This window comes from Fistularia commersonii, chromosome 33 (assembly GCF_037954325.1).
Source record: "Fistularia commersonii isolate RoL2024-O1a breed Wild chromosome 33, RoL_Fcom_v1.0, whole genome shotgun sequence".
NCBI lineage: Eukaryota > Metazoa > Chordata > Actinopteri > Syngnathiformes > Fistulariidae > Fistularia > Fistularia commersonii.
In genome coordinates this window covers 4498666-4514394 of record NC_141316.1, presented here as the reverse complement: position 1 = coordinate 4514394, position 15729 = coordinate 4498666, and the positions used below count along the sequence as shown (strand labels likewise).

General features: G+C 37.9%; 1 protein-coding gene across 2 annotated transcripts in view; it reads left to right on the top strand.

Annotated features, from left to right (window-relative positions):
* The first annotated feature begins 315 nt into the window (after nt 1-315).
* The window catches only part of slc39a11 (solute carrier family 39, member 11), a 112089-nt gene continuing 96675 nt past the window's right edge, over nt 316-15729 (top strand). For both annotated transcript variants that reach the window (XM_086140421.1, XM_086140420.1), the window contains exons 1-3: nt 316-336; nt 3699-3816; nt 4559-4597. In XM_086140421.1, coding sequence (XP_085996547.1) covers nt 3709-3816; nt 4559-4597 — 147 coding nt within the window. In that variant the 5' untranslated portion in view covers nt 316-336; nt 3699-3708. The remainder of the gene's footprint in view (nt 337-3698; nt 3817-4558; nt 4598-15729) is intronic.

The following is a 15729-nucleotide window of genomic DNA, read 5'->3' as shown; positions in this document are numbered from 1 at the left end:
GCACATATAAACAGGAACATCCATACACAATGTCTGTCCAAACAACCCCTCCCCCGAGACAATTGCAGCGTATTTAGTTAAACTCTGCGAAAGCAAAACATTTCACTAGTATAGAAATGTGGACGTTTAATTTCAGTTCATCGAAATTTGCAAGAATAGCCCCCTAATGTTGATTGACAGCCGATATTTTATCATGATCTCATTCGAGAAGCACTACTTTGAACTGTCACAGCGATTGGCCAATAGGCGCCGAGGAGGGGCGGGGTTTCTCTGTCATAGACACGTGTACCGGGAAGTAGGAAGTAAATATAGGAGTCGGAGGCACACTGGAAGCAAGTGAGTAAATTGAGAATAATGGCAAAAAATGGTAATTAAAAAAAAACAGTGCAATATTAATCTTTTTGTAGGAACGCGGGGTTGTTGGTGATACAGGAAGAAACGGAGTTGGGTGAAATCTGGCATTTTTATTAATGATAGAAGGTGATTAACCGGTTTGTACATTTGTAACGTTCGTTTAGTCACGTAAGTTACCTGTTACTGCATCACTCGTGTTATTTGTGTGTGGGAAGGAAAGTAACACTGCAAATCGCGGGATCGAGGGGTGGTTTCAGGTATTTTAGTCAATGTCGTCAATAAATAGGCTTCGCAAAACAAATGAATGAATATTTGAAAACGGTGAGTGAGTCTTCCACATGCAATTTTGCATCGTCTTTGAAAGGCTGTGGAGGGGTGTGTTTATTTTATTATATAGAAATGTAAAATCGAGCCAATTTGAAATTTTCTGTCTTCAACACAAAATTTTCATTTCATTTTTCAGTTGCAAATGTCATTATTTATTCAAAAGTTACATACATGCTTTAAAATTAAATGATTTTTTTTTTCTGAAAAGTTTCATTTACAAAGGTTATGTTGATGTTGGATCTCCATTAGGCTAGTTTATGTGGTTGAACTTGGGAAGAAACACTTTGGAACCGTTTATGTAAACATGCAAGATCAAACTAAGTACACACATACGCCAAACACACACACACACACACACACATGCAGGTATTCTCGGTTTTCCAACTCCACACAGTCATCTCACATATATTTATGAAATAACTATAGATGTATGATCATTTTTTAAATTTGTTCTGAGATTCTAAGCAGTATAGCATTATAAAATTATCTCACACAGCTGGTGTGTTGAAATAACCCCTCTACATGTTTTATTAATCTCATGTGTTAATGAAAATGCCATTTGATGTTTTCATAAAAGCAGTTTCTACATCTTACACTGTTAACAATTCCCTGTGGAAAAATATTAAATTGTACCATGAACACATTCAGTTAGCTTTTCCTACTTAAACATATTTGGGGAACGTATAGAAAAAAGAAATTGTCACTGAGCATGCAAGTTTTTTGATGTAATTGATGCAATATCAACTATCAGTTCTTCTTCTTCTTTCGGCTTTTCCCGTTAGGGGTCGCCACAGTGAGTCAACTTTCTCCATCTAACCCTATTCTCTGTATCTTCCTCTCTCACACCAGCTAACTTCATATCCTCTCTCACTACGTCCATAAATCTTCTCTTTGGTCTTCCTCGAGACCTCTTGCCTGGCAGCTCCAATTCCAGCATCCGTCTACCAATATATTCACTATCTCTTCTCTGTACATGACCGAACCATCTCAGTCTGGCTTCTCTGACCTTCTCTCCAAAACATCGAACATGTGCCGTCCCTTTGATAGATTCATTCCTGATCCTATCCATCCTGGTCACTCCCAAAGAGAACCTCAACATCTTCATCTCTGCAACCTCTAGTTCTGCTTGGTGTCTTTTGGTCATTGTAACAGTTTCTAGTCCATACATCATTGCTGGTCTCACCACTGTCTTACGAAAATAAAGTTCTAGGTAGAATTTGCTGCAAAGTAATGGTGAGTTGGATTGTTATAGCCACCAATCTTCTAGACAGGCTTCTAATACCTTTTTAATGTGTCATTTGCTGTACCTCCTTTTTCCTAAATGTTGGTTAATTCCTTTAATTTCAAATAATTTGTCAGCAATTTCTCTGTGATTCTTTTGGTATTTCCACAATTTTTGAAATAATCCCATTAATTTGACAAACAATTCCCGATAATGTGGATGCTAAGTTTGTGGGTCGCAATGTTTGATTAATGAAACAAAACAAACTGGCTCAAAAAAAAAAAAAAGACAAAATATTTGATAAATATCGAGAAAGGGTTATTTAACGCTAAACATGAGCTCACAAAGTAAACAAACCAATCCAACACTCAGACTGATCAGGATGCGGAGACATGTCCTCAGGACGGGCCAGACCAGCACCAGAAGTAGAAATTGTCGCCATAGTTTTGCAGCTTGGCACCAACTTGTTTTGAAATGTCATTACAGGTGAACCCTGAAAATAATACAGGTGATGTTTGATAAGTTCAAAAAACAAGTCCCAAGTTTTCTTAATTAGTTTAGCTTATTCACTCTTTCACTATGTTTAGTATGATCAGTGACCATCCAGGTTAAACCCCACCACTCACCAGATGTTTGCTTGGATTAGACCCAGCCTCCCACTTGTGTATAAGAGTATTGCCAATTGATATATGAATACATGCAGATTTTCCTACATTAGCTGAACAGTTGTCATTTGGTGGTCCATCTTTTATTGGCACCATTTCGATCTGGCTGCAGAATTATTATGTGCTATGATGACCTTGAATGTGCTTAAAAATGTAAAGCCGCTGGTTGAATGATTTTTACACTGCTGCTTTTGGCTAGTTTGACTTATTGAGAAGGAAGTGCATGCAGTTTGTTAAATGTTTGTATTTCTGTAAAGCAAATGTCAGAGTTGCATGCCAGCTTTTTGATAAATTAACAACTGCTTTTTGATTTCTTTTCTGATATATTGAGTTGAAGTTATCTTGGCTACGGACATTTGACCACATTGTTTTGTTTGGGAAACACTAGACATTTTCAAGCACATTCTGACTTGGACCGACCAGTCAGCTAATGAGTTTATTCAGGAAAATAAGTGAAAGATGAATTAAAAATGAAATCATGCGAGCAGTCCAAGATAATCTTTCGGCCCCTTGCAGTTGGGTGCATCACAAAAGAAAAAAAAAACTCCAAAAATGAAATAAATGTTCATCTGAGTTGACAGTTCCTCGCTGTGGCCTGCCACTGCAAAATTTTATTGATTGTAACCAAATACAATTACGCCGATGAAAAAATACAACTGTCATGATGCTTTTTATTGTCAATGAAAAGAGTTTGGAGTATTATCTTTATACTGTTAAGTTGTTTTCCTATCTTAAGAAGGGCTCCTTTTCACTGTTTATTTGATTCTTTGGCAACTGAAGAGCACAAAGAGATGAGCCAACACAAGTTTTGCAAGTTAGATGGAGGTGAAATAAAAGTCCAAGCAACACCTTACGCAAACGGAATATGACGCACATTTGTTGAGTGCTGAAACATTGTGTTCTCACAGTTGGTGAGGTATTTACAATAGATTTAAGCTCTTTTAATTCAGACTTTATACGATGTGGTTTATTCTTTGTGTGTTCTGGTTCACTTTAGCTATAAATGCCAAAGCACTAGTTATTTTGAAGTCGCACAGGAGAATCTTTTTAGATAATACTCCGGTAACATCCATGTTAAAGTCCTACACATGAGGGTGTGAAAGGTGTAATTTCATTTGCTGTGTGTCCAGGTGGGGCACCATGCTGGAAGGCTACTCCCCAGTGACCCAGGCCCTGTTGGGGACCCTGTTCACCTGGGGCCTGACTGCTGTTGGTGCCGCCTTGGTCTTCATCTTCTCTAGTCGTCAGGTACTACATGAATCACGGGAGGCACAATCAACCAGTGGGAACAGTCGGAAGTGGCAGCAGACCCCAAGCCAGCAATGTCGAGACTGCATTTTTGAAAAAAACGAGATCCTTTTTGTGGTCATCTAGCATGCCATGTGGCTGTTTTCAAACCAATCCAAAAACAAACAAGCCCAAGCAAACAAAAATGTACTATAAATGAGGTAAATTGATGAGCTGTTGACTCATGGAAGAATGTCCCACTGGTTTTTTAAGTCGTGAATTTTACCAATTCAAAACATAGTGCTAGTTTTCTTGTGCAGAGCCGTGAGGTAATAGAACCGTTATTAATAGAAAGCATAGCTTGTCAGAACATGTTTCCTTGAACTGCCATGCTTAAGAGACTGCGCCGAAGGCTGAGGTTACACACAGCATCTCATGTCCATGGTCTGTATTTAAGAAGTCTTAACAAACAATCTGTCAACTATACTTGCAAAGAAAGCAGTCCCAAGGTGAGAAGATGTTGGCTTTTTATCTGCTGATGCAGTGAGCTCAGAGTGTGTTGCAGTACACAGTATGAAACCTAACGATTGACAGAGCTATTGTACTTTTAGATTGTTCTTGTTGTTATCTTTCAACCTGAGACTCCTAGAACACACTGCTTGTTAAGTCAACAGTATCAGTTAAGCACCAGGATAAGATGTTACACTGTATGACTTGTGTGAACTTGGATTTGAGTCCAATTTAATTTCTCTGCCCTTTTCAGAAGCGCATCTTGGATGGAAGTTTAGGATTTGCTGCAGGGGTGAGTCTGTATTCATATAAATTGAACCGTTCTCCACAAAAAGGGAACTGTGGTAGGAATTTAGAGAAACGATAGGATGCCTCACCTCGGCATTAAATGAGATACATGAAGCTCCACAAGTCCCGATGCTATGTTATTAATTATGTTTTGGATAAATGGGTCCCCTAAAAGACTTTGGGTCTTACCATGTTAAAAGGATATTACGCTGCCATGGAAAACTACATTTCATGAGCCCTACTTTCTAACTCTTAAAATTACATTTTTGGATTTTCTGAAGGAGCTGGGGTTTACAGCTGTTAACTGTCGAGTGTCTGTCAGTAGGAAATCCCTTTAAAATCCCTTCCAAATCGGCAATGAAGGGGGAAGACACTGAATTATTCCTGTCACAACAGTCCAATTCCCTCTGATGGTTTTTAAATGTAGGAAGAGCCATAATGCATTAAATCCCCTCAGAGATTTAACAGATCAGCAGAACAATTTAGATCTATTAGGATAAATTAGAGGATTAGCATTTAAGTCTTTAGGTAAGGTATAGAGCTACAAATTTGAATTGAATAAAGATGAGCTACAAAACCCCTTCCAGTTTCATCCAAGACCAAACTGATCAGGATGCGGACGTCTCCACAGGACGGGCCAGACCAGAGCCAGAAGTAGCAATTGTGCCCATAGTTCTGCAGCTTGGCGCCAACTTGTTTTGAAATGTCATTACAGGTGAACCATTAAAATAAGATGGTGATTGAGTTTTCACTGAAATCTGCCACCTGCTATTGAGCCAACAGACTAAGAAATGGTTTAATCCCATGAGCTAGTAGAACTCCTAAATATACACATCGACACTTTTTTTAACATGAGCAATAAATGAATAGCTTATGCATATGCACCTGCTTTTGTATGAAGAAAGCAGTTGCAGCTAAAACTAATTAAAGTCCTCGGCAGTGTCAACTGGGTAGCATATTGGCATCGTACAGACTGAGCAATTTCAGATTATGGAGAATTTGAAAGTGTGCCACAGATTGCTATGTTTAGATTTGAGCTCCTGGCAATTTACGGTTGCTGCGATTAAAAACATGGTTTATAGTCCTATTCTCTCCCTGAATGGCAACACCTACAACAATTGTGCTTATTTAGCATGGGAATATTTTTCATGATCAAGAACACTGCCACAAGCTCATTACTCCAAATGCTGAGGATCCTCCCAAGATGGTGACACTTGTCTTCTTGGCATTGAGAGACATTCTTGCACTCTTATAGTGCTCATGAAACTGAAAATGTGGTTATTTCACTCCTTTTTGTGGATTGGTGAAAATTCAGGGACTTGATTAATGAGGTGATAAGGCTAATGCCCAGTGATGGATATAGAAAAGCAAGAAAGCTGATTTTGACTAAGTCAGCTCTTATCTCAATGAGATCCAGCGCTTACCAAACAGCTTTTCTTGCATTCAAATGAAAATAGGGTGTCAAACGCTGTGTCAATTTCTAAGACTCTACCAACTGCATATCATTTTGAAATATATTTTTGATTTACCTAACGACTCAGCCTGAGCGCTGTGAATTATTGATACAACCTGGCAGTCTCTTCAATTTTAGAGTACCTTGTTGGCATCATGAATTAACAGTCATTTATTTCCTTAAGCAGCTATATTTTTATGCACCCTTTGCATTGTATATATTTCTTTGGCAGAGTCTGGAGGAACGTGATCAATTTTTCATATTTTTTTCCATTTATATTACATCAATATATAGTAATGGCTCTATGAGAATTTTTAAAATATTCATCATGATATTCATACATTCTGCATATTCAGAATGCATTCTGCATGGATGGATGGATGACAGGTGCAATCCTGTTTACTGCATGGTGTGACAGACACAAACATACTCACACACACACACACACACACTGATAAATACACAAACATTGATGTGTACATATAGTGCTATTCAAGCAAAAATTTCAAAGAGGGTGCCGTAGCGATGGTGTAAAACAGTGTGCTGCAAATAAGTTATACAAGATTTAAAGAGTACTTTTGTTTTTTTTGGCCACAGAAGGAGAGTGAAAGAAGGTCAACCAGAAAATTTTATTTAAATTTGTTGAAAAAAAGATGAAGATTCTGAGGGAGGGAATGGAGTAAAACAATAACCAATGCTTTCAATCACTCTTCCAAACTGGATCGCAGACATGTAATTTATTTTTTAGAAACTATTTATTCCAGCCTAAACTCTAAAGTTTCCTAAAGCATAGTGATATTGTACAACAGTCATTTTTGAACATTAAAAATCAACTGTACTGTGTGAATTATCCTTTTCTGCGATATTTTTGCACTACAGTCACTTCAGCCACTTTATGCCGATTTCATGTAGTAAGAAATTCTTCTGATAGCTTGAACTTCACAAATAATGCATGTGTCTCATTTTTAAGACACTTGGCATATTGGCCTTCTTTATCAATCTAGTGTAAGACAATAATGCAGAGCTTCATTTGTGAGTCATGAAATTTGCACTGTTGGATGAACATGATAGTGAGTTTATAATGTGATAAGATGGAATCGGAATCACGAACAAGAACTTTCATTGAAGCACAACATTTATTTTACATGTTAAAACAACTGACAGTAAGTCATTTGTCAAATTAGCTAGATGGTTATACCAAGCAAGTGAAATGCACCAAGCACAATAAAGGAACACTGGCAAAAGCAGTGGAATTGTACAAATAGATACAAATCATGCTGGAAAAACTGTGACGAGAAAAAAAAAAAAAAACATTCTAAATAAGGTTAATATGAACACATCCATAAAGAAAAGTTTGAAATATTTCTTTACGGTGAAAGCGGTCCTATTGACAACACAGGTTTCAATAAACTAAGTAGTTTAATTGACACAGTTCAAAATTATGCTGTGGTTAAGACTGAAACTCCAGCTAAAGGTTTGAATATTTTATACATGGTTCAGTGTCATTAAATCAGCCTTTACCGTTTATGTAATGGCTTCAATAATAGTATTTGATATTGAGATTCAACATGAATTAGTCAGACTTTTAAAACCAGAGAGTGTGAAACACCTTCCCTATTTAATTTATTTTTATTTAAACTAGAACAAGATTAAATCTGAAAGACTATTGCGACTGCAGAATTGTAATATTGTTTTGATTGTCTATAGAGGTTCCTGGTCATCCAGTTCATCGTTAAATCTTGTCACAATCCTTGTTTAAGGGAAATATTGAAGACCAGTTGCCACAAAAAGATTTTGACGAGAATTGTTTTGATTGCACTTGTATTTAGCCGGGAAAGTTATGTGTGGTCTCAACTCTCCTGCTTTATTCTATTTCCTTTTTCTTTTATTTATTTATTTGTAAACCATTGTTACTCACGTCTTGGTTGTAATGTTTTATCTGCACACACATACATTGAACAATACCTTAAAAGAAGAATGGCACTGTATATAATCACAACAATGTCTTTCCTGATTGCCCTATAAATTGCAACATGAAAATTCCAGCTGCACTAAGTATTTAATAGTGTGTGCGTGTGTGCGTGCGTGTGTGTGTGTGTGTGTGTGTGTGTGTGCGTGTGTGTGTGTGTGAAGCCAAACAATACTGCAATTTCAAGCTGAGAGTTTTAGGCTGCAGTCTCGTGGAGATTATATTGTGTGTACATCTGTGCTGTGTTGGCTGCAAGAGATTTGGCCCTCCAATGAAATGACCAACTTGTTTCCTTGCTTTTGTTTAATATTGCTTTGCGCACCTGCCACTGTGTATAGAGCTATCACGTGCTAACCAGAATTGTCACTTTCATCGGTCATTTGGGTTTTTTTTAAGTGTAGTACTTTCCCAGTTTTTATTTTTTTGTTTTGTGTCTTTTCAACTTGAACTGGGCAGTTACACACACTGGCTGAGTGTTTCATGCTCTGACTGATTATCAATAAATGCGTTTTCTGTCTATTGTTTTCTCCTTCTCTGTTGGTTATGTGCCAAGTCCAGGCAGAAAATAATCACTTGTTGGCCGGGCGCTCTATATGCATAACTGAGATGGAGCTTAATTCAATTTTATTCATTTTAGCTCCACTTCAATAACAAAAAAGGAAAACTAAAGACAGAAAAACATTACAAGTAAACATTGCTATCAAGTACCCATGAATTCATTGGAAAATTGACAGAACAATTACAGAAGAATGAGACAGACAACTCAAAATAGTACTCTACAGATTTTGCCTGCAGAAGTGTAAAGTTATGAATAAGCTATTTTCAAGATTCAAGAGATTCAAAGTGTTTATTGTCACATGCACAGTGTAGAAACATGTTTCCCTATGCAGTGAAATTCCTAGATGGCTGTCTGCCGTGCATTTAGATATGTATTGATAAGAAATAATGATTGTGCAAATATTATTATAAATATGAGCAGTGTTTGCAGTGCAGATAAGACATTTATGTGTAGTTGGTGCGCAACTCACAAAGTGCAAATGCAAGGATGAGTGGAGTTTAACTAGGCAGTAATTACATAGGCAAATGAGCGCAGCACTGACTGTGCTGTATTTTAAGTGCAGAAAAAAAAATAATGTATGTCAGCTTTTTGAGTCTGATGGCATTTGAGTAGAAAGAGTTAGTTAGTCGTGTCGTTCTACATTTCATACTCCTGTACCTCCGGCCAGAGGGCGGGACTGTGAACAGTCCGTGTTTGCGGAGGGCGCGGTCCTTGGCGATGGAGGCAGCTCTCCTGCTGACTCTGCGGTGGTAGATGCTCTCCAGAGAAGGCAGTGGGTTCTGGTGATCCTCTCTGCAGTCTTTACTACTTGCTGCAGGCGTATGCGGTCCAGAGCAGCGGTGCTGCTGTACCATACCGTGACACAGCTGGTCAGGATGCTTTCAATAATGCAGCAGTAGAAGTTGATGAGTATCTCAGGTGACGTGCCAAACCTCCTCAGCCTCCTCAAGAGTACAGCTATCTTAACTGTCTGCATGGTATTGAGGACCAGGTGAGGTCCCTGCTTCTGTGGACACCCAGGTTTTTGAAGCTGCTCACACTCTTAGCCTAAAGACCTCGGAGGAACATTGGCTGATGAGGTGTCCTCTCCTTCCTCATGTCCACTATCATCGCCTCGGTCTTGTCTGTGTTCAGGGTGAGGTTGTTGTCCTCACACTACAACACTAGACTTGATCTTTTTTTTTTTTTTGTTTCAGTCAGCATGTTTGTATTGCAGCTGCCTTACTCCACTGTAAAATTAGTTCATTTTGCTCTGTAGCTGCCCATTAACAGCAGGACATTATGTAGTTGTGTCATCAATTTGCCATCACTCAGTCTTTGGAAGTGCTCCAGCTTCCAGTCATTTCAGAGCCTCATTAGAACAGCAACAGGAATTAGTACCTCAAGAGCTTTGCAGCCCAAAATACTTTAAAATAATGTCCCTCAAAAATCAAAGTGGACAGGAAAGATTAAATTGCGTGTTCACCAGTGTTATTCAGGGAAATCTTGGTTTCTTCCATGACACCACCCTTGGGTGGGCAGATAGATCCCCCTAGGTTTTCGGGGTTGGATTGGGTTTACGGTTCGTGATTTGTTTCTTTTGTTGCCTATAACTAGTTGATGAAACAGAGATAATGTCGTCAGTCTTTGGCTGATTGTGTCTTGAGACAAAAATCTTAGGGTCTAAAGTGAGGGAAAACCAATTAATTGTTCGTTCAAAATGTCAGTCTGAATCTCTGCACATTCCTTAATGACAATGCCATAATATTTGAAAATGTGAAAGTAGCACGTGATTCAAATGTTTAGAGATCCTGGGTCCCACAAATGTTCTTGTTGCAGCTCAGCATGCATTGAAGCAGAATTGAAAGTCCAAACATTAAAATTAGTATTTTTGTGTGGTTGTTTTGCTGGGAGGGTATATGGTGACCTGCATGTGTCATGATCTCTGCTGCTAATGTGATTCACGAAGCCATCCTGTTCTCATGTGTTTCATCTGCTGTCCTCTCAACTTGCACGCTACCAATCTGAGGCATACAAACAAACATGCACAAATCCAAATGGACACATGCGCAAACACACACACACACACACATACACCAATCGCATTGATTCCCAGAACACAGATTCCTTCAGCTGTAATTGGCTGCTTGTGTGACCAGATTCAAGATTGCATCTTGTTTGATTTGTGCATCTTCTAGCCTTCCTTTCAGTCCCTCCTTGGATGTACATCATTTTTGCATCTACTGTATGTCAGAAGAGTTGTTTGAAACGAGTCCCAGCAAATGACTGTCCACGGCAGGATGCGGGGCCAAATTACTGACTGGTATTTAATTTCCCAAAATGCTGCATAACTTATTTTTATTGTTAGGCCAGAAGATATCACATAGCAATATCCAGTTTATGAGAGGGACACTAGCTGACTCCCAGGCTCAACATGAAAAATTGGTTAGATAGCCTAATAGCTTTTACTGCAGTCTAAAATATCGAAATGCCAGCTGCAATGGAAACCACGTGATGCGAGTGGGGCTTTTTTTGGCGTCTGTCATTCACGCCGTGTGTAGATTCGATGCTTGTAGACAACAAAGAGCTGGAGGTTTTATTAGGACAGACCGTCAATGTATCTTATTGCTCTGGTTTGTAAGGAAGACTCAGCAGCACAGGAGTTGCTAACACAGTATTTCATAAAATGATGTGTCTGTTCCTGGTCAGCACGCTCTCATCACTTCCACACAAACTCCAATTGATGTGCAGAGAATCTGGTGAACAGGAGAGGCCCATTCATGCCTGTATTAAAGGAAGAAATCAGTGGTTTGAGCAGGACTGACCCAAATACTACAATGCAGTGACTGCAGTGTTGTGTTTACAGCAGTGGGACATACATTTTTAAAGTACTGAGTTGCTTGCTCTTCCCAGAATATGCTTGAATAAGTTTGATATAGTAGTTACATACATATATTTGCCATCTTTGCTGGAGCTACATATAGAACTGTCTCTTTTTTTTCAAGCAACATGGTGTTTTTCATTTTTGCTCCAGGCACCCTTTTGAATTTATCAGCAGAATCACTTCGCAGTGAATCCATCAAGGAAAGCCCTGGTGCATTACACTTGGGCTTAAATGGAGATTATATGGAATTTCCAAGAACTGGACGGTTGAAGATCATTTGATGTTTGATCTTACTTCAATATTTGCTTTCACCTATAAAGCCCCCATGGGAGCAGGGCCTGAGTCCCCCCTTTTCCATTTTGTAGTACATGTATAAAGGGAGCTTAAAACATAACACAAGTATTCTCTTCTTTGGAAACATAAAATGAAGAAAAAAGTTTTCTTGTTATTGTCATCAACAAGCATTGTCTCATCTGTGTGATTTGATTCCTGGTACCATTATTAATTTGCTTTACTTGAGTTAATTTCACTTCTGACCAGTCGGTGCTAATTTAAAAGCATTAGAATTTATTTACTTTAACAATCAAGGCGTTTTCTGATTATTGATATGAACATTATGATCCAACTGTTGCCTACCTGTCAGATATTGGCAGACGCCAATATTTTTGCATCATGTCCATGTGTCTTTAGTGTAAAACATAACCACAGGAGGTATCATTTTTCTCAGTTTGAAACAGACATTTCCTTGACAGATGGACCCAATTATCCAGCTTGCTGTAATATTCTATATTTAACCTCATCCCTCTTTTCTAAGGAATCTGAAGGTGGCAGTCCATTAACTCTGCTCACTGTGTGTGCATGCATGCAGTGCTTATCTGGCTCTGCCACGTTGTAAATTGATAAATAATATCAGGAGAAATGTTTTTTTCCACTTTCATGCCCCCTCTAACATTCATCAAAATATGACTTGGAAAAAAATAGATGCTGAAGCAAAAAAAAAAAAAAAAAAAGAAAAGTTTAAAAAGTTCTTCTAAGCTAGTTTGAGACTTCAGCAGAAGGTTGTGCCAATAAAGAGCATTACGTGTTTTTATGAAGGATCTTTCAGCGAGTGATATGACACTACATTTAGGCCATAACATCTGCAAAAGCGGAACCCTTTAGATGTTGAGTGATCAAAGGTTGAATCTTTGCCTGGGGTATCTGTGTCAGAGGTGTAGGCTTTTGTCCATATGGCATCAGTTCTGTTGCCCTGCTGTTGCCTTGTACATGTTGTGTGTGTGAGATGACTGCACATTGAAATCCTGAGGGTGAGACAGTTCCTATTAGGAATACGTAACAAGGGCCCCATGCGATTTTTCTATCTCTTATAAGCGTATAGCTGCATGCGTGATGGTTTGATGTGCTGTAAATAATTAATGAAAAGCTGCCTTTTAAAATTGGATTTATTTTGGTATTGGTATATGTGTGTGTGTGTTTGTGTGCTATGCATATATATATATGTATCTGTATATATATGTATATTTGTGTGTGTGTGTGTGTGCGCGCGCGTGGGTGTGCGTTTCTCTACACTAAACAGGTTTGATTTGGCAGTCAATGCCTAAGTACGAGGTTACACCATTTATTTATTTTTTTTATTAATTGCTTTCTTTCTTTTTTTTTTTTTCTTTTTTATTCTGACACTAGGTCACACCTGTTGGTGGCAGGGTTCTTATCTTGCTTTGAGCTTGGAGCAGGAAGGTTTTGTGTTTAAAATTCAATATACAATATATCTAATTGTATAGATATTTTATATTATATAATATATATCAATATAGATAGATAGATAGATATCACTAGATATAATGTGCTTCTTTACATTATTACAACAAATGTACTGCATTGAGGGGTTAGTAATTAAGATAATGTATATGCTCTCATGAAGTCATATTACTTGCCAACAAGTAATTCATTATCAAGTGGATGTGAAAAGGAAGCTATTTAAATTTCCACATGGTTGCAGGCAACTCACATATTTGAAAGATGATAAATATTGGTCGATATACACTCTGAAGAAGAAATAGGAGTGTGAGCGTTGACTTACATTGATGTAAGGTAGTCATTGTCATCACACTCACATACTGCTTTCCTGACCACCCTTACTTGATTGTTAGACATTGGTAGTATCATAAAGCCTTGTAGCTTTACATTTTGCAATTAGAAAACTGAATTAATATTACTGACCATATTAGTATTCAGTGATTAAAATGTCATGTTCCACTCTTATACATATGCCTGGATGGATGAGCATGAGAATTGGGACTGCCTGAATAGCTTAACCTGTTTATCAGACATGTCCTCTGAACTCTGTCTCTCTCTTTCTCTGCCCGCCAACTATCTATTCTTAAAGTTGGAACATCACCACCTGAAAGGGCTATTTACTTTTGGACAAATTATGGACACATGTCTGTTGGCGAACCTAACCATGTTTTGGCGGAAAATCTTTTCAGAAAAACAAAAAGAAAGGGATAACATCTCTAATTCTTTCTTGGACATACACTTCAGAAACGGATATGATCCTCATTTGCACCGCAGGAGCTTTTTTTACTTGCTTTTTTTATACCAGCAGGATTATCCTGCATAATATTAAAACATGAATCTCTTTTCACAACTTTTGTAATGGATTAGCATATGAGAGGAGAAGAAAAAAAAGGGGCTTACCCAGATGTGTTTTAAGGTATCAACATGTGCTGAAACCAACCCAACAATACTTCCATCATCCACTGTGCACTCTGTAAGTTTGCTGCAAATTCCACAAAGCTGGCCTCCTCTAAAAACATGAGCAGATGAGACCATTTATAGTAGCAATAATACATGTAGGTGCCATGTCCAAAATTCTTTATATTATGAAGGTGGAATGCATGCAGCATTGGCTGATATACATTTTCATCACCAATACATGGAGGTGAAAATCACCAAAGTAAATCATATCTATGCTATTTAAAGCAGTACAATCACTCGCTGCTTCCTTGAAACTAGAGACAATATATTAACCAAGCACATGAAGCTGTCTCCCTAATTTTCACTTGCTGCTCAGAATCTGAGCCTACTTTTTTCCTTCATTTGGCTAACTGTATTGTGTAGCCGCTTTATGTGGATAAAAAAACTTTGGTCCACAATTGCACATGTTCTGCCTTTTTTTTCTTGGTCTATTTCAAGGAAGCTTCTTTCCTCTGTTAAAATATGTATGTATATCCCTCTCTGTGTCTTGGCTTTTCTTCATTATTTTATTTTTAGTTGGTTTCCGCCCCAGGTTGCATCCCTCGGACTATCTGCAGCAAGAAAAGTGCAGATGCAAAGGACTTAATTTGATTCATGGAGAAAATATATAAGCTAATGTGATATGTATGTGTGTTGGATATTGGCCTAACTCTAACAGGGGGATATTGTCACTATATTGTGACAAGTATTGGCATGTTTGTGTCGTATTGTGACAAATATTGTCATATTTGTCAATCATTATCATTCTCTTGGACTACTCCTCCTGCTGAGAGCAATGGGAGCCATTTTCATAAAGGTTTTTACGTTTCTGTTAACAAACAGTAACAGATATGACCTGTGTGCAGTGTGGTAGGTCCAAATGAAACGTCTAGTAAGCTTTCAATGATAGTGGTTCAACATTGATTTATAATAACAGTTAAATGTGCGTGTAAAGCTGAAGGTGACAAGCTTATGTTATCAATAAAAAGTTAAAATAATAACATAAAAAAACAAAGACATTTCTTATTGCAATGCAGTATTTCACAAAGAGCTGACCGCTGTAATCTCCTTACTCAAATTCTGACACCACCAGGAGTGTGAAATAAAAGTCATTGAATGATGAGCTACTGGATGATTAACATGACATTTGATATTGACATTAATTTTTTCTTCCTACTTGCTGTTGAAGATCATTTTTTATTAGTTATTGAACATTGGTTACAACTCATCATGCATCATGTAGTCTGAGTTTTCGAAGAAGAGCAATAATACATTACTTCAAGTAATGTCTGACTTTTTCTTTGAGCCTCTTCAACTGAACATGCGTTTTGTGGTTGTTTTATCAGCCCTGCACATATTTTATTCATCCTTCACATTTATTTCAGAGTGGTTTGGAAAATACAAAAAAACATTTGACTGTTTTCTCTGATGAAGCTGCTTCACAGCAATGCAGAATAACTTGTTTATAATAAACAATGACTTGTGACAGACTTTACAACCGGCTTAGTTAGCACTGTATTCCCGTGCCCATTCCATGGGATTTCTATCTTATGATG